The sequence below is a fragment of the Schistocerca americana genome, chromosome 10 (assembly GCF_021461395.2).
Source record: "Schistocerca americana isolate TAMUIC-IGC-003095 chromosome 10, iqSchAmer2.1, whole genome shotgun sequence".
Classification (NCBI taxonomy): Eukaryota; Metazoa; Arthropoda; class Insecta; order Orthoptera; family Acrididae; genus Schistocerca; species Schistocerca americana.
In genome coordinates this window covers 148,728,901-148,748,877 of record NC_060128.1, presented here as the reverse complement: position 1 = coordinate 148,748,877, position 19,977 = coordinate 148,728,901, and the positions used below count along the sequence as shown (strand labels likewise).

At 44.5% G+C, this 19,977-nt stretch overlaps 1 protein-coding gene across 1 annotated transcript in view; it reads right to left on the bottom strand.

Moving 5' to 3' along the window:
- Positions 1-19,977, bottom strand: part of LOC124552712 (acetylcholine receptor subunit alpha-like) — a 699,835-nt gene that overhangs the window by 75,277 nt on the left and 604,581 nt on the right. The window contains exon 6 of the mRNA XM_047127053.1: positions 14,167-14,335. Coding sequence (XP_046983009.1) covers positions 14,167-14,335 — 169 coding nt within the window. The remainder of the gene's footprint in view (positions 1-14,166; positions 14,336-19,977) is intronic.

Below are 19,977 nucleotides of genomic sequence, written 5' to 3'. Positions count from 1 at the left end.
AAGTAAAGAGGATATAAAATGTAGACTGGCAATGGCAAGGAAAGCATTTCTGGGAAAGAGAAATTTATTGACATTGAGTACAGATGTGAGTGTTAGCAAGTCCTTTCTGAAAGTATTTGTATGGAGTATAGCCATGTATGGTAGCGAAACGATAAAAATTTTAGACAAGAAGAGAATAGAACTTTCGAAATGTGGTGATACAGAAGAATACTGAAGATTAGATGGGTAGATCACATAACTAATGAGGAGGTTTTGAATAGAATTAGGGAGAAGAGAAGTTTGTGGCACAACTTGACTAGAAGAAGGGATCGGTTGGTAGGACATGTTCTGAGGCATCAAGGGATCACCAATTTAGTACTGGAGGGTAGCGTGGAGGGTAAAAATCGTAGAGGGAGACCAAGAGATGAATACACTAAAGAAGTTCAGAAGGATGTAGGCTGCAGTAGGTACTGGGAGATGAAGAAGCTTGCACAGGATAGAGTAGCCTGGAGAGCTGCATGAAACCAGTCTCTGGACTGAAGACCACAACAACAAGATGATTCATTCAAGTGAAAGAGCTTCACAAACTCAGTAAGTCAATGACAGGTTGTTCCTCCTCAGGCCATTATGCAAGCAGTTATTCTTTTTCGTATTGGTTAACAGAGTTTTTGGATGTCTTCCTTAGCGATAAAGTGCCAAATTCTAAAGGGGCGCATTAGATGATCAAAATTTCGAGCTCGTTGGAGGGCCCCGCCCATAATGGTCCAAACATTCTCAGTTGAGGAGTGATCCGGCAACCTTGCTGGCCAAGGTAGGGTTTGGCAAACATGACGACAAGCAGTAGAAACTCTCGCGGTGTGCTGGCGGGCATTATCTTGCTGAAATGTAAGCCCAGGGCGTGAAATATCGTCGACGTAGAGATTTGCTGTACGTTTGGTGAGCAAGACAACCAAAGGAGTACTGCACCCGAGACCACCACTCCTACTTATCGGGATGTACGATGGTCTTCAGTCAGACTGGCACCCCACCGCTGTCCAGGGCTTCTCTAGTCACTTCTCCATCCTGGAATCTCATTGACTGGAGCAGAATTGTCTTGAGTGATGACTGTCGCTTCGAAATGAGCCCCGATGACCAGTGAAGACGTCTGGAGATTCCCCGGACAGTGGTGGGATCCCAACATGACAGTAATCCGCTACAGTGCCCGAGAAGCAGGACTGATGGTCTGAGACACCATTTCTTTTCATAGCCGGACCACTTTGGTTGTGATCCGCGGCATCATCGCAGCGCTGCGGTACGCCTACGATATTTTACATCCCGTTTTGTTGCCCTTCCTGGCGAGCCACCCTGGACTTCAATTTCAGCAAGCCAATGCGCTTCCGCACATGGCAAGAGTTTCTACTTCATGTTTCCGAGCTTGCGAAGCACTACCTCGGCCAGCTTGGTCAACGGATCTACTCCCAAATGAAAACTTTTGAAGTTTATGGGCAGGGCTTTCCAATCTGCTCGGGATTTTGACGCTCTAATGCGCCAACTCGACAGAATTTGGTACGATATCACTCAGGAGGACACACAGTAACTGTCAGCCTACGCCAAGACGAAAAATTTCCTGCATAACAGCCAGCTGTGGACGAATGTGCGAGTTGCACAATTTGGGAACCTCTTTATCTTGAATAAATCATCCAGTTTTTTTTGAAATTTTAAACATTTGATCGTCTGTAAAAGTACATCACATGTACCGATTTCCTTTCCATTCGGACAATTGCTTCGTAGTCCGTCGTTTTTCTTTTGTCTTAGCGTGTACTTGAATGTGCTAAATAAGGCTAACGTAATGCTCGTAAACAGGCTGAAAGATCTTAGATCGTTTGACTACGCCGTTGGAGCCCCTTCACTGGAGTCAGTAATAACCATTAAGCATCCGGGAGTACTGGGCAGCGAAGATGAGAGGGATGGGGTGGCGGATGGGTGTGGTTAGGGTTAATGAATAATGCAATAATCTAGCTCTCATCTGCGTAGGTGCCAGTCTGTTTTTATTCGAGGAGTTGTAAAGAATTATAATTGCTCACGAAAGAGGTGGCTTAAAGTCATTTGTTTAGTTAATTATGGCACTGACATGCTAGAAAACTTGTCACAAAAGCTTGATTTTACAGGGTATGTGAAAAAAGCTTTTGTGTGACGTCTAAAGGAGTTTTCGTTATTCGCTGAAGTGCCAAAGAAACTGGCGTGGGCATACGTATTCACGTGCAGATATATATATATATATATATATATATATATATATATATATATACAGGCAGAATACGGCCCTGCCGTCGGCAACGCCTATACAGGGTGTAGATTTTAAGTTGACAGACCAGAATAAATCGAAAAATAAGCATCATACGAAAAAATGTGTAGAATCCAAAGTTGATTATTTTCGAGGGGGACATCTGCTGGTGCTAAAAGTAGCCCGCCTCCCCAGCCCAATGGGAGTGGGGCGGGAGGCAACTTTAAAATTTCAAATCGGGACCACCATTTTTTATTGCAGAATCAGATTCTACATTAAAAACTACGTACATTTTGTCTTAAGCATTTGTTTTGATTCTTGGTAGTTGGCACTGCAATTCAAGAAAATCCATGTTCTCATTTTTGCGTGGAAAATGGTTACAGATAAATAAAAAGTACATATTCACTTCGTAAACTTTGATTCGCTAAAACTAAAACTGTCCCTCTCCCCCATAGGTTGGGGTATGAGAGAGAGGAATGTTGACCCAAATACTGTATTAAGTTTTTCCTCAGATTCGGATAAGTTTTGTTTGTTTCGCGGTCATGAGGCCGCACAACTTTTAATTGTCAAACAAAACATCTGACTAGCTAACTAACTAAACATCCTACTTGTTATTTATCCGTAACCATTTTCCATGCAAAAATGGTGAAAACACAGTAATCATAAATGTACAACATAATGATATCAGCAGTATCTCATATTAGGTCTGGTAGAACAAAATGTATGCCATTTTCGGAATGAGTAGCACCAAAATACCTAGAACCAATTCAAAAATTTCGTGGATTACGAAAACATTTTTTGCTGTTCTCCAGTGTTACTTGTAGGATATATTTCGATGTTCTTCTCCTAAAGTTTTTACCCTCAACCATGAGACTTATTCCGTGATAAATTTGGAAGCTTAATGATCTGACGTATGAGAAGCAGAGCAAGTACACTCAATTCAGCGATATACTATAAATAAATGAATGACGAATGTTTAAAAAGAAAGCAAAGAATTATTTTATCGAAGTTCAATGACGCGAAGTTTACTTTTTACGTAATGTTTTGAAAGGTAACATTGGAATTACAGTAAAAAAAAATTAACAATCATAAACCAATACGCAAAGATTTACTTACGAAGGAATTCTGATTGTACTAAATCACGACTATATTTAAACTATATTAGCAGACGTATCTCTAATCAGAGTATGTAAATAACTGTTGTTTGTTTCCATAGTAACCAATACATCTTTGGCCTGCGACGACAACTGCTTTATAAAAATAATTCACTGAATAACCTTTTACACATTTTGGAATGCGTAAGTGCTGTAATTAAGAAGTATGGTTAATTAACTAAATAATTTAATGCCAAGTACAACGTTTTCATTATTCGAGTAACGAGTTAAATGGTGTCGGTATTACGTCGTACGTACGTTAACCTCAGTTATGTATCCTTTGTGGATTCACATTTTAATGTGCAGCTGAAGATGGGTCATATGTCCTGAAAAAGGGGTTGTACTTTCTTTTTTAGAGGTAAATAACTTTTACAACTGTAGCAGATTTTATCATTGGCTCTAGCATGGCTCAGACAAACGGTTTTTAAACAATCCCCTTTGTAGAGTGACTGCATTACCCCAGTATTCTACCAATGTAAATTTTACCTACGCCTGAGCCTATGTAATCCATACATTTCGTATTTTTACAGATTGTTACATCCAGTGTGCACGCGTTGACGATTCTAGTTGCGACACACCATTATTTTCTACATCTACATCTACATCAACATGGTTACTCTGCAATTCACACTTAAGTGCCTGGCAGGGGGTTCATCGAACCATTTTCATACTACTTCTCTACCATTCCACTCCCGAATGGCGCGTGGGAAAAAGGAACACCTAAATCTTTCAGTTCGAGGTCTGAGTTCAATTATTTCATTATGGTGATCATTTCTCCCTACGCAGGTTGGTGTCAACAAAATATTTTCGCATTCGGAAGAGAAAGTTGGTGATTGAAATTTCGTAAATAGATCTCGCCGCAAAGAAAACCCACCGTCTCTATTTGAGTGACTGTCACCCCATTGCACGATAACACGAAACGAGCTGCCCCTCTTTGCACTTTTTCGATGTCCTTCGTCAATCCTACCTGGTAAGGATCCCACACCGCGCAGCAATATTGCAGCAGAGGACGGACAAGTGTAATGTAGTCTCTGTCTTTAGTGGGTTTGTGGCATCTTCTAAGTGTCCTGCCAACAAAGCGCAGTCTTTGTTTCGCCCTCCCCACAATATTATCTATGTGGTCTTTCGAATTTAAGTTGCTAGTAATTGTAATTCTTAGGTATTTAGTTGAATTAACAGCCCTAAGATTTGTCCGATTTATCGCATATCCGAAATTTATCGGATTTCTTTTAGTACCCATGTGGATGACCTCGCACTTCGTTTAGTGCCAATTTCGCACCATACAGAAATTCTCTCTAGATCATTTCGTAATTGGAATTGATCGTCTGACGATTTTACGAGACTTTAAATTACAGCGTCATCTGCAAACAATCTAAGGGTCTGCTCTGATTATCACTTAAATCATTTATGTAAATCAGGAACAACAGAGGGCCTGTGACACTACCTTGCGAAACGCCAGATATCACTTCTGTTCTACTCGATGATTTACCACCTATCACTACGAACTGTGACCTCTATGAGATGAAATCACGAATCCAGACACACAACTGAGACGATACTCCATATGCACGCAATTTGATTAATACACTCCTGGAAATTGAAATAAGAACACCGTGAATTCATTGTCCCAGGAAGGGGAAACTTTATTGACACATTCCTGGGGTCAGATACATCACATGATCACACTGACAGAACCACAGGCACATAGACACAGGCAACAGAGCATGCAAAATGTCGGCACTAGTACAGTGTATATCCACCTTTCGCAGCAATGCAGGCTGCTATTCTCCCATGGAGACGATCGTAGAGATGCTGGATGTAGTCCTGTACAACGGCTTGCCATGCCATTTCCACCTGGCGCCTCAGTTGGACCAGCGTTCGTGCTGGACGTGCAGACCGCGTGAGACGACGCTTCATCCAGTCCCAAACATGCTCAATGGGGGACAGATCCGGAGATCTTGCTGGCCAGGGTAGTTGACTTACACCTTCTAGAGCACGTTGGGTGGCACGGGATACATGCGGACGTGCATTGTCCTGTTGGAACAGCAAGTTCCCTTGCCGGTCTAGGAATGGTAGAACGATGGGTTCGATGACGGTTTGGATGTACCGTGCACTATTCAGTGTCCCCTCGACGATCACCAGTGGTGTACGGCCAGTGTAGGAGATCGCTCCCCACACCATGATGCCGGGTGTTGGCTCTGTGTGCCTCGGTCGTATGCAGTCCTGATTGTGGCGCTCACCTGCACGGCGCCAAACACGCATACGACCATCATTGGCACCAAGGCAGAAGCGACTCTCATCGCTGAAGACGACACGTCTCCATTCGTCCCTCCATTCACGCCTGTCGCGACACCACTGGAGGCGGGCCGCACGATGTTGGGGCGTGAGCGGAAGACGGCCTAACGGTGTGCGGGACCGTAGGCCAGCTTCATGGAGACGGTTGCGAATGGTCCTAGCCGATACCCTAGGAGCAACAGTGTCCCTAATTTGCTGGGAAGTGGCGGTGCGGTCCCCTACGGCACTGCGTAGGATCCTACGATCTTGGCGTGCATCCGTGCGTCGCTGCGGTCCGGTCCCAGGTCGACGGGCACGTGCACCTTCCGCCGACCACTGGCGACAACATCGATGTACTGTGGAGACCTCACGCCCCACGTGTTGAGCAATTCGGCGGTACGTCCACCCGTCCTCCCGCATGCCCACTATACGCCCTTGCTCAAAGTCCGTCAACTGCACATACGGCTCACGTCCACGCTGTCGCGGCATGCTACCAGTGTTAAAGACTGCGATGGAGCTCCGTATGCCACAGCAAACTGGCTGACACTGACGGCGGCGGTGCACAAATGCTGCGCAGCTAGCCCCATTCGACGGCCAACACAGCGGTTCCTGGTGTGTCCGCTGAGCCTTGCGTGTGATCATTGCTTGTACAGGCCTCTCGCAGTGTCCGGAGCAAGTATGGTGGGTCTGACACACCGGTGTCAATGTGTTCTTTTTTCCATTTCCAGGAGTGTAGTCGCTTGTGAGGAACGGTATCAAAAGCCGTCTGGATATCTAGGAATATGGAATCGATCTGAGATCCCTTGTCGAGAGCTCTCATAACTTCATGGGAATAAAGAGCTACCTGTGTTGCACAAGAACGATACTTTCTGAATCCGTGTTGGTTATGTATCAATAAGTCATTTTCTTCAAGGTGATTCATAATGTAATTCATAATGTAATGTAATTCATAATTCGAAAATCCTACTGCAAATTGAGTTCAGTGATATGGGTCTATAATTCTATGGGTTACACCTATTTCCTTTCTTGAATATTGGCGTGACCTGTGCTACTTCGCAGTCTTTAGGAACAGACCTTTATTCAAATGAGCGGTTGTATATGACTGCTAAGAAAGGCGCTATTGTGTCTGCATACTCTGAAAGGAACCTGATTGGTATGCCATCTGGACCGGAAGACTTGCCTTTCTTAAGTGATTTGTTTCCCAACACCTAAGATATCTACTTTTATGTCAGTCATGATAACAGCTGTTCTGGTTTCGAATTCTGGAATATTTACTTCGTCTTCTTTCGTGAAGGAATTACGGAAAACTGCATTTTAGTCAATTGTTTCTTCTTTGTTTCCTATCTTAAAGTGCGCAGCTTTATTTCTCTTTAAAGAAAATTGTCCATCTTCGGAACATTTTGAAATTTTGTAACGATCTAATTGAATATTGATACAACTTGAAGTTTGCAAGAATAGGCTAACTGATAGGAGACACAGAATTGCCGATATGCTCTATTAACAACGCTACGAGGGCCATTCGGAAAGCAATGCACTGTTTGCTTATTTTCGTTTATATTTTACAAGAAAAGTAAAAGCTTTATATACAGGGTTTAAACGGTATAAGGCGCCAAAATTATACAGATGGTACATCTCGGAGTGCTTGACAAAGAAGTCTAATGACATTTTCTTTATTTTTGTATTATTAAAACCCAGTGTTCGTAGGATAGATAGTATACGCATTTCTGTTTACGTGGCCAACCGACAGTACACGGCGTACCGAGCTTTTTGCGTACAAATGACGGGGCGGCCAGAGAAAGGCAACGAGCCGATCAGAGGATTGAAATCATTAGACGTGCACAACGACGTGGTGTGATAATCAGGTGGTACCGAAAAAAGGAATGTAAACGGTTTTCGGGTCGTCAAAAATGTGTAATTTGCTTTACGTGAATTGAATACAACCAGTCTGTTTCTCAACAAGTCGATAACGAAGGTCGTAGTAGTAATGACAAGCTAATATCAAACCCAATGTATTACCATTAGTACAAATTCAATCAATCACCAAGTAGACAGTTGTGCATTAATTACAATCAACTGTTTCACCTTTTTACGGCAATGCCATAACGAATACTAAATTCACATTATTTTCCTTCTGTACAACAACATCGCAACGAAAAGAAAACCCATTACTTCGATTCCTCTTACACCAATACTACAATAAATGTTCGAAATGACCACCATTCGCTTCTACACATGCTTCATTACGGCGAACCCAGTTTCGTCGCACTTGTTCACACACATGCACATTGGCCTCTATGGTATTGGCAGCATCTAAAATTTTCTGCGTCAATTTGTCCACATTACTTACTGGCTCAGCATAAACAGGTTCCTTCGTATGGCCCCAAAAGTAAAAATCCAGTGGATTTAAATCAGGGCTGCGTGCTGGCCATCGACGTGGACCCGAACGCCCGATCCATCGTCCTCTAAATCGACTATCCAAAAAACTGCGTACCCTGTGACCAATGTGGGCTGGAGCACGACCGTGGAGGAGCCGCATGTTATGACGTAGGCCTAACGGAATGTCTTCTAACAACATTGGTAACGATGTTTCCTCTAGAAACGTTCGGTAATAGTTACCAGTCAAACGTGCAGGTAAAACATAGGGCCCAATAATGTAATTATCGAGCATACCCGCCCACACATTTACGGAAAATCGTCGCTGAAAATGTGTTGCCACTACGTGGCGAGGATTGTGTACACTCCAAGTGTGCATGTTATGGAAATTAGTTATTCCGTCGCGATTGAAACACGCTTCATCTGTGACGAGTATTTTGTTGACAAAATCGTGCTGCGCAGTGTGTAACAAAAACCACTCTGAGAATTCAAGTCGTGGAGGGAAATCTTGTTCTTGCAATGCTTGTACGCGTTGGATGTGGTAAGGCCGCAGACGCTCCTCTTGCAAAGTGCGATGAACGACAGTGTGCGATATACCCACGTGGCGGGCGATGCTTCTAGTTCTCTGAGAAGGATCCTCCTGGATGCGGTCCAGAATTCTTTCCTCAGCTTCCAATGTACGATCGGCCCCGTTGTGGGCCTCTGTCTTCTGTGCGGGGCAGTAAAGAGCCAGTATCTCTCAATCTAACAAGGGAGCCTCCCCGTCGCACCCCCCTCAGATTTAGTTGTAAGTTGGCACAGTGGATAGGCCTTGAAAAACTCAACACAGATCAATCGAGAAAACAGGAAGAAGTTGTGTGGAATCATGAAAAAAATAATCAAAATATACAAACTGAGTAGTCCATGCGCAAAATAGGCAAGATCAAGGATAGCGTGAGTACACGAGCGCCGTGGTCCGGTGGTTAGCGTAAGCAGCTGCGGAACGTGGGGTCCTTGGTTCAAGTCTTCCCTTGAGTAAAATGTTATTTTCGCAAAGTTATGATCTGTCCGTTCGTTCATTGACGTCTCTGTTCACTGTAATAAGTTTAGTGTCTGTGGTTTGCGACCGCACCGCAAAACCGTGCGATTAGTAGACGAAGGGACGTGCCTCTCCAATGGGAACCGAAAACATTTGATCGCAAGGTCATAGGTCAACCGGTTCCTCCACAGGAAACCACGTCTGATATATTCTATACAACACTGGTGACGGCATGTGCGTCACGTGATAGGAATATGTTGTCGACCCACCTAACTTGTACACTTGGCGAATGGGTAAAAAGATTCTTCTGCCTTGGCAGATTTACGTTTTCTTGTGGATGTGATAATCACTCCCAAAAAAGTGATGAAAACATAAGACTTTGTCACATAAACTAAAAATAAAAAATTAAAATTTTCACTCCAGGGAAGACTTGAAGCAAGGACCTTTCACTTCGAAGCTGCGCACGCTAACCCTGAGACCACGGTGCTCCTTGGTTGTACTTCCTTTATGTTGCCTATCTTACGTATGGACTACTCAGTTTGTATATTTTGCTTATTTTTTTCATAGTTCCATACAACTTCTTCCTATTTTCTAGATTGATCGGTGTTCAGTTTTTCAAGGCCTATTCACTGTGCCAACTTATAACTAAATCTGAGGGGAGTGCGATGGGGAGGTTCCCTTGTAAGGAAATTAAATGCGTACTCGGCAGTTGTATTCTGTCATGATGTAACAAAAACGGAAAGCACATCAGAACAGAAGATACGTTTCGCATACGGACGAAAATTTACAAAGGTGCAGATAACTACTGTACTTTATTAAGGTGTAAATGCATAATAATCGCATACAAGTAGAGAATTACAATGACACGAACCTTTGGTGCACAGCAGCAAATGTCTTTCGTGCAGGAAGTCGTCGTTGTGGGAAGCGTTCTCGATAAATTCGTACAGCTGCCCTCGCAACACCTTTTGCCTCGCCATAAATTAAATGCATATCGCATAGTTCAGCTATAGTACATCTCCTTTCCATCCTAACAGTTAACAGAGTTGCAATAACAGCAGCACGGGTTACTCGCCCACTGTCGTCGCTCGGTGTACGAGGTCCGTTCAGAAAGTAACCTCCCGTTTATTTAAAAAAAATACACCAAGTTAAATAAAAATATTTTAATATATACATCTTACAACTTCATCTTTGCACTATTTTTCTACATAGTCTCCATAGGGCACTTATCGTATCTCTTCACAAGCTTTGAAATTCCTTCTGCATAAAAATCACCCGCTTGTGCCTGGAGCCAGCCCGTGACCGCATCTTTGAGCTCTTCGTCGTCATCAAACCGCTGTGACCCGAGCCATTTCTTCAAATGAATGAAGAGGTGATAATCACTTGGCGCCAGGTCTGGGCTGTAAGGTGGATGGTTGATAACGTCCCACTTGAAGGACTCAAGAAGGGCCGTTGTTCTGCGAGCAGAGTGAGGACGGGCGTTATCATGCAAAAAAACGATACCGGAAGTCAGCATACCACGGCGTTTGTTCTGTATAGCCCGTCGTAACTTTTTTATTGTTTCACAGTACACGTCTTGATTAATGGTCGTACCACGTTCCATGAATTCAACAAACAACACCCCTTTGGCATCCCAAAACACCGTTGCCATCAGTTTTCTGGCAGAAAAATCTTGCGAGGCTTTTCTTGGTTTGGTAGGCGAATTTGAATGTGCCCACATCTTTGATTGTTCTTTCGTCTCAGGGTTCACGTACTTAATCCAGGTTTCGTCACCGGTCACGATTCTGTTTATCAATGGTTCTCCTTCGTCCTCATAACGTGACAGAAAGTCTAATGCAGAGGCCATTCTTTGAGTTTTGTGGTGGTCGGTAAGAATTTTGGGCACCCATCGTGCACAGAACTTACGGTAACCCAATCTTGCTGTCACTATCTCGTACAAGAGAGTCTTATAAATCTGTGGAAAACCAGTAGACAACTCCGACATTGAGAAACGTCGATTTTCACGAACTTTTGCATCAACTGTCTGAACGAGTTCGTCAGTCACCAATGATGGTCTACCACTCCTCTCTTCATCATGAACGTTTTCTCGTCCACTTTTAAATAAACGTACCCATTCATGGACAACTCCTTCACTCATAACTCTTGGTCCGTACACGGCACAAAGCTCACGATGAATAGCTGCTGCAGAATATCCTTTGGCTGTAAAAAACCTTATGACAGCACGCACTTCACATTTGGCGGGGTTTTCTATTGCAGCACACATTTCAAACTGCCACAAAAACTAAACTAGCGCAGGTACAACGTTCACTCGACCACGGCTTGATGCCGACTGACCTGTTGAGTGCGTGAACGCACAGGTGGCGTCGCTACTCCCCCCACAACCCGCACTGTGACCAATCGGAGGTTACTTTCTGAACCGCCCTCGTATTACAATGACGCAGCCACTCAGGCCGCAGTTGCCTATGTGTTTACGATTTACGCTCGCGATGTCAATATGTGCAGCAGGCAATAACAGCAACCGTACGTGCACGGCTAAGTATCTAATTTTCCAAAACCATTATCCTGAGACGAACTGTTTTTCTCTGGGACAATCGTAGGAAATACGCAAACATCTTACTAGACCTTTTTGTGAAGCATTGCGAGATGTTCCATCTGTATAATTTTGGCGCCTTATATCGTTTACACCCTGTATAGGATGACAGCTACAAGTTTCCAGATTAAATTTTCCATTTATCACTTTAACAACCATCTACACCTGCACTTCTTTTCCTTGAAACAAGAGGTGTGTGGTGAAAATAATGATCCTGCTTCCTATGCCACTAGCGCACGCACTTTCAAGGTCGCAACGACTTTGATGTGTATGTTCAGAATGAAGAAATTCCGATATCTGCCACTTTCGAGCAGATTTCGTTGGTAAAAAGTAAAAAATTCGAACGCGGGACTTCAGCTTGCTAGGCATATGAGTTAACCATGTACGACACCTTAGAACAGTGGTTAGACAGAAATGCACGGACTACCCAAGAACACCTCCCTCTTCACTGCAAATTCCTATTAGCTGCACACTATCGAGGTAGCTTCCCCTACCCCTTTTCCCTTATTTTGGTCGTCACATCACATGAAATCCCGCACGAGGTCTGGCGAAGATTGCTCTGCACTGTAGCACTGAATGATCACCTTAGCTTTCGTGGTGCATATTAACCTACACTGCTGGCCAATAAAATTGCTACACCGCGAAGATGACGTGCTACAGACGCAAAATTTAACCGACAGGAAGAAGATGCTGTGATATGCAAATGATTAGCTTTTCAGAGCATTCACACAAGGTTGGCGCCGGTGGTACACCTACAACGTGCTGACATGAGGAAAGTTTCCAACCGATTTCTCATTCACAAACAGCAGTTGACCGGCGTTGCTTGGTGAAACGTTGTTGTGATGCCTCGTGTAAGGAGGAGAAATGCGTACCATCACGTTTCCGACTTTTATAAAGGTCGGATTGTAGCCTATCGCGATTGCGGTTTATCGTATCGCGACATTGCTGCTCGCGTTGGTCGACAACAAATGACTGTTAACAGGATATGGAATCGGTCGGTTCAGGAGGGTAATACGGAACACCGTGCTGGATCCCAACGGCTTCGTATCACAAGCAGTCGAGATGATAGGCATCTTATCCCCATGGCTGTAACGGTTCGTGGAGCAACGTCTCGATCCTTGAGTCAACAGATGGGAACGTTTGAAAGACAAAAACCATCTGCACGAACAGTTCGACGACGTTTGCAGCAGCATGGACTATCAGCTCGGAGACCATGACTGTGGTTACCCTTGACGCTGCATTGCAGACAGGAGCGCCTGCGATGGTGTACTCACCAACGAACCTGGGTGCACGAATGGCAAAACGCAATTTTTTCGGATGAATCGAGGTTCTGTTTACAGCATCATGATGGTCGCATCCGTGTTTGGCGACATTACGGTGAACGCACATTGGAAGCGTGTATTCCTCAACACTATACTGGCGTACCACCCGGCGTGATGGTATGGGGTGCCATTGTTTAGACGTCTCCGTCACCTCTTGTTCGCACTGACGGCACTTTGAACAGCGGATGTTACATTTAAAATGTGTTACGAGCTATGGCTCTACCTTCATTCGATCCCTGCGTAACCCTACATTTCAGCAGGATAATGCACGACTGCATGTTGCAGGTCCTGTACGGGCCTTTCTGGATACTGAAAATGTTCGACTGCTGCCCTGACCAGCACATTCTCCAGATCTCTCATCAATTCAAAACGTATCGTCAGTGGTGGACGAGCAACTGGCTCGTCACAATACGCCAGTCACTACTCTTGATGAACTGTGGTATCGTGTTGAAGCTGCATGGGCAGCTATACCTGTACACGCCATCCAAGCTCTATTTGACTCAATGCCCACGAGTATCAAGGCCGTTATTACGGCCAGAGGTGGTTGTTCTGGGTACTGATTTCTCAGGATGTATGCACCCAAATTGCGTGAAAATGTAATCACATGTCAGATCTAGTGTAATATATTTGTCCAATGAATACCCGTTTATCATCTGCATTTCTTCTTGGTGTAGCAATTTTAATGTCCAGTAGTGTATATGAGTGGTGCCTATTCTCTCGGACATGTGCGAAAGAACAGACACCACTCTTATAGGTTGAGATGGAAGTCTGGTGGTGCAATGGTGGATGATTCGATCTCCATGCTGGATGCTGTGTGACGTCACTGCAGTCGCTGTCTGGGCACTCCGCTTCCAGTTGAAAACACCCATATTGCTAAGGTGCTGACATCTACCGTAACGTCTCCAAACACCTTGTTCAGCGTTTCAGTAACACAATTGACCGTTTCACCTTCTGAAGTAAGAAATTCTACTGCTGAACGCTGTTTTATACATACGTCAATTTTGGTTATTTTTTAAACATGAACAGTGCTGTCATCCGTTGATGTAGGACACTGTTACAAGAGTGGGTTGTAGAAGAAAGTTTCCGAAAGTGGGCCAGATTCGGGAATCCTGAATTACCATGAGGGAGAAATAGGGTAGGAGAAATTACTTTCTGACTAGCGCTTGCTGCTGCCGTGGCTTTTTTTTAACACTTACCTTCTCCCCGCTGTCGGAGGGCAGGTAGAATGTGAGCACGGTGAGGAACGAGATGCCCATGCAGGGGATGATGATGTTCACCGTGTAGAAGAGCGTCTTGCGGCGCATCGTGATGTTGAACGTGATGTCGAGGTACGGCTCGTCACAGCACGTGTAGAACTTCTCGTTCCTGTAAGCGAACAGTCGATGTCACGGTCAGCAGTGCACGGGGCCCACTAGTTGGCAGGTGCCCATTTCGTGGCACTGAAACTACTGCTAATATTTGCAACAAATCTTAGTTGTGGTATGGCCGAAAAAGACCGCACAGAGTAAATGGGACAAGATGTTGCGTGTGCATCATAATATGAAGATTGGAATATTACTAGTGGCAACACTGCCATACAGACGCAAGCCGATAAAATGTCGCTTACGTTACATATTAATTTCATGTACCTACCTTATCTCTGTGCAAATGGACCTTCCCTTTCCACATCAGCCGCACGGAGTGGCCGAGAGGTCTAGGGCGCCATGTCACGGATTGCGTGGCCCCTCCCGCCGGAGGTTCGAGTCCTCCGTAGGGCATGGGCGTGTGGGTTCTTCTTAGCGTAAGTTAGTGTCAGTTTAAGTTGTGTGTAAGTCTAGGGACCGATGACCTCAGCAGTTTGGTCCCTTAGGTATTCACACACACTTCGTCCCACAGTAGGCGTATGCGAAGTTGTGAGAAGAAAATCAATGGTTCAAATGGCTCAGAGCGCTATGAGTTTTAGCATCTGAGGTCTTCAGTCCCCTAGAACTTAGAACTACTTAAACCTAACTAACCTAAGTACATCACACACATCCATGCCCAAGGCAGGACTCGAACCAGCGACCGTAGCAGCAGCGCAATTCCGGACTGAAGCGCCTATAACCGCTCGGCCACCGCTGCCGGTACGAGAGACAGGCCGTGTGGCGCACGTCACAGCACTTGACTTTACGGGTCTTATGACTGCCAGAAGCCGTGTCTGGCTGCGAGCGAGTAACTATTTCAGACGAATTTAGTAGTTCTTGTGTAAGACATCTTTGTCTCCTGACCTTCATAGCAGACAGCGTTCGCTGGAGGGAAAGGAGGAACGACCCCGCTTTCGGCTTAAAAGCAAATTCCGCTACATTATGTGGGAGTGGCCAGCCTACGCATTCTTTACAAACATAGCACGCAGTTTCAGAGATTTTCACAGGGAGACAGCAAGCGCCAAACGCTGATACTACAGATTTCCGGATTGGTCGCCCTAAATGAAGCGTCATTCTCCCGTTTTAGAAGAGCAATGCTGATTGGCAGACTATATTTCTGACACCTTGAGCTGAGGGAGTAATGAAAGGGACCGAAAGATATGCCCCTTCAAGTCTGGCATGTAGAGATTCCGTTCCGTTGTCGCTCTTGGAGCGAGGAGCAAGTCTCTCCTCAGTACTTCACTGGGAGAGCACCTCTGTCGAGTGCGACTCTTTATTGAGTCCTTGCGATTAAGCGTTGTTTACTGTGTTGGCTGACACACTTATTGTGTGGTGTGAACGGACAGAGTTATAGTTAAACGCCTGCGAGCGAATTTTTGAGTGGCATCTCGGTGGACTGGTTATCTGACCGGTGTAGTGCGCCAATAGTTAGACGAGGGGTGAACAGGAATCCTTGACTTCATCAAGGCGTAGGGAGAGTTTGATTGGCGAAGGTTAGTCCAGATAGAACGAGAGTTACCTTATTTGTCAGCAGCAAGCGGCGCAGACAGCAGTCATCGCAGCTTACAGTATTGTGCGCTACAGCTATTGCGAGCCCCATATTGCCTCCACAACAGTACACTTCACTGCATTTCACACGCGACAGCCTCAAACGTACCTAGCAACATTCTAAAGGATAATTATTCAAGCTGAGTAGGCGCGCCTCTCAGCCATTCTGCCAAGCCAATGACCATCTTAAGCTTTGTATAGAAATTTCATTAGCTTCGCGATAATACAAAACGGGCTGCCCTACTTTGAACTCTTTCGATGTCCGGCGTCAGTCCTATCTGGTAAGGGTCCCATACAGCACAGCAGTACTCTAGCGGAGGACGGACAAGCGTAGTGTGGGCAGTCTCTATCTTTCGCCTCATCGAAACTGAGATCATTAGCTTCGATTCTCCGTGGCGCTTGTCTACTGGAATGTCTGATTTCGCTCACAGACTACACTGGAAGCTCTAGCAGCTTTCTGTCCTCGTCAGTCAGTTATTGAGCTGAAAATGGACGGAATTAGGCTAGAAACAGGGAATTGGAAGTTGTAACAACTGGCTGGACTTCAGACAGATGTATCGAGCAAAACAGGTCTATTTCAATATGGAGAAACTTTGGTGCGGAACCATGTATGATATGTAAGTACAAGGGGGTGTTAGAACGAAAAAAAAATTTTTTTTTTACATTTTCGAATTTTTATCTCATTATAAAATTTGCAATTTTCCGAATAAAATTGTATGTCTATCACTTATAAACTCATATGGTAAGTATTGTATACAATTTTTAAATATTATCTACATCGGTTGAAAATGTTAAGAGGAGACTCAAAAGCACATAACAGTGTAGTAGCCACTCAGCCTTATGGTGACAAGATTATCACAAAACTGGATTGTGTTGGTCATGTCCAGAAGAGGATGGGCACCAGGTTGAGGAAGCTGAAACAAAGTTTGAGAGACAAGAAACTTTCTGATGGTGAAATCATAAGAGGCAGGCTGACAGGCAAAATGATTCATGAACTACAGCAGTATTATGAGATGGCCATTAGATATAATACAGAGAATTTGTTGAAAATGAAACAGGCAGTATGGGCTACATTCTTCCACAGACTGTCAACTGATGAAAAACCGGTACACCACCTTTACCCTCCTGGACCTGATTCATGGTGCAATTACCGCAATGCCCAGTACTCAAACAGTTCACACAGTTATAAAAATTCCATACCAGCAGCAGTCATGGATATCATAAAAGCTATTTACAGAGACCTGGCAAATCCTGAATTACTGAAGAAATGTCTGCATGGTCAGACTCAATATGCCAATGAGTCGTTCAATAATCTTATATGGACTCGCTTACAAAGAAATGTTTTTGTTGGAATGAAGTCACTAAAGTGGGTGGTCAGTGAGGCTGTTCTTGCTTTTACTGATGGCAACATTGGTAGGGTGAAAGCGCTACAGCATATGAGAATTAATCCTGGAAAGAACTGCATCAGAGAACGAACGGATGCATAAGGTTCGCATCGATAAAGCAGAGTATGCAGCACAGTTGGCCACTAAGGAGTCCAAAAGAGGAAAAGAAGAAAAAACTTGGAAAAAAGATCAAGAGGATGATGTACAGTATGGTGCAAGGTGCTTCTGAATGACTAAAAATAAAACAAAATTGATCATGTATTGAGTTACAGTATTTTGAAATTTTAGGGGCCGTTCCTGAATATTTACTTTTTCTGTTGCATTTTGCCATAAATCTCAGAAACCACTTCGAACAGGGGATTCAAATTTTCAGGGAGTAATAACATACATGTACTGAGTCTGCTGAACTAAAAGAAGAACATAATGTTATGAATAATTAATATTATTTACGATAAAATTTTAACCGTATAATAAATAAATGGTATTTCCGCAAGCAGTGGCTGAAATGCAATTGTTGTGGTTCAGTAGACTCAGAACATACATTTTAATATACTTTAAAAGTTTCATGTCGATGGCTACAGTGGTTCCTGAAATACAAGGAAGCCAAGTCACTAAATTTAACATTGTCGGCATAGGGCGTTCCAACTCCCCTTTAATGCACTCGTATCTTTAGACTTTTCTATTAACTTCCTGCATGTTGGGTAATGAAACAGGAAACGACAGACTTTTAATTGCATCCACAGGGTTGCAATACAGGACAAAAGTGAAACCAAAGTTTTAAATGTCGTGTTAAAAATCATTCACGCAGGATGATCGTACAGAGTCTGAGCTTCAGACTCGTTCCCATATGAAGAACACAGAAATTTAGGTGTCCCTGGCGTTGAGAAGTAGTTGAAAGAGTTAGAAGCAAATATGTCTCCAAGTCTGGTTGAGATCCCATTTCGGTTTCAGAATGTGTACCCTTCCGCAATGGCTCCTTAATTATCTCGCAAATGTCGTGAGTCTCTCACCTAGGGGAAAGACCCAAGCGACTGGAAAAATACACAGCGGCGTTGCTAATGAAAGAAAAGTAAAACAACTGATCCGATATTACAGAAAACGCCTTTAACTTAGGTTTCAAAAAATGGTTCAAATGGCTCTGAGCACTATGGGACTTAACACCTGAGGTCATCAGTCCCCTAGAACTTAGAACTACTTAAACCTAAGTAACCCAAGGACATCACACACATCCATGCCCGAGGCAGGATTCGAACCAACGACCGTAGCTTTCGCGCGGTTCCAGACTGTAGCGCCTAGAGCCGCTCGGCCACCCCGGCCGGCTAACTGTGGTTTGCTGGACATATCCCCAGCCTGTTCTACGTACGAATATAATAAATTACCTTAAGGGAGAAAAGATTATATCCACGAATTGATAAGGATTTAGAAACCATCGCTCGTGCGACTTACCTTGAATGAAGAATAGCCAGATCTCAATTCCAAGATTTCCGGAAAACATTTGACATAGTGCCATATTGCAGGCTGCTAACCAAGGTCCGAGCGTACGGAATAGGTTCTCAGATACGTAAGTAGCTTGAAGACTTTTCAAATAATAGAACGAAGTGTGTTGTCCTGGATGACTAGTGTTCGTCAGAGACAGGGGTATCTCCAGGAGTCTTCCAAGGCACGGATCTCTGTATATATAAGTAATCATACCGGTAGACTGAACTGCAACCTGCTGATGAAGTTGTAGCGTACGGGAAAGCGTCCTGTTTCAGTGACTGTGGGAGGATACAGGCTGACTTGGTTCAAATGGCTCTGAGTACCATGGGACGGCATCTGAGGTCATCACTCCCCTAGACTTAGAACTACTAAAACCTACCTAACCTAAGGACATCACACACACCCATGCCCGAAACCGGATTCGAACCTGCGACCGTAGGGGTCGCGCGGTTCCAGACTGTAGCGCCTAGAACCGCTCGGCCACTAAGGCCGGCTCAGTATGGTGTTGGCCCACCCTTAGCCTTGATGACAGCTTCCACTCTCGCAGAAATACTTTTACTCAGGTGCTGGAAGGTTTCTTGGGGAATGGCAGCCCATTCTTCACGTAGTGCTACACTGAGGAGAGGTCTCGATGTCGGTCGGTGAGGCCTGGCACGAAGTCGGCGTTCCAAAATATCCCAAAGGTCGTCTGTAGGATTCAGGTCAGGATTCTGTGCAGGCCAGTCCATTACAGGAATGTTATCATCATGTAACCACACCAACAAAGGACGTGCATTATGAACAGGTGCTCGATCGTGTTGAAAGATGCAATCGCCATCCCCGAATTGCCCTTCAACAGTGGGAAGCAAGAAGGTGCTTAAAACATCAATGTAGGCCTGTGCTGTGATATTGCCACCCAAAACAACAAGGGGCGCAAGCCCCCTCCATGAAAAACACGACCACACCGTAACATCACCGCACCCGATTTTACTGTTAGCACTACACGCGCTGGCAGATGACGTTCACCGGGCATTCGCCATACCCACACCCTGGCGTCGGATCGGTACATTGTGTACCGTGATTCGTCACTCCACACAACGGGTTTCCACTGTTCAATCGTCCTTACGCCAAGCGAGGCGTCGTTTGGCATTTACCGGCGTGATGTGTGGCTTACGAGCAGCCGCTCGACCATGAAATTCAAGTTTTCTCACCTCCCGCCTAACTACTTGCAGTG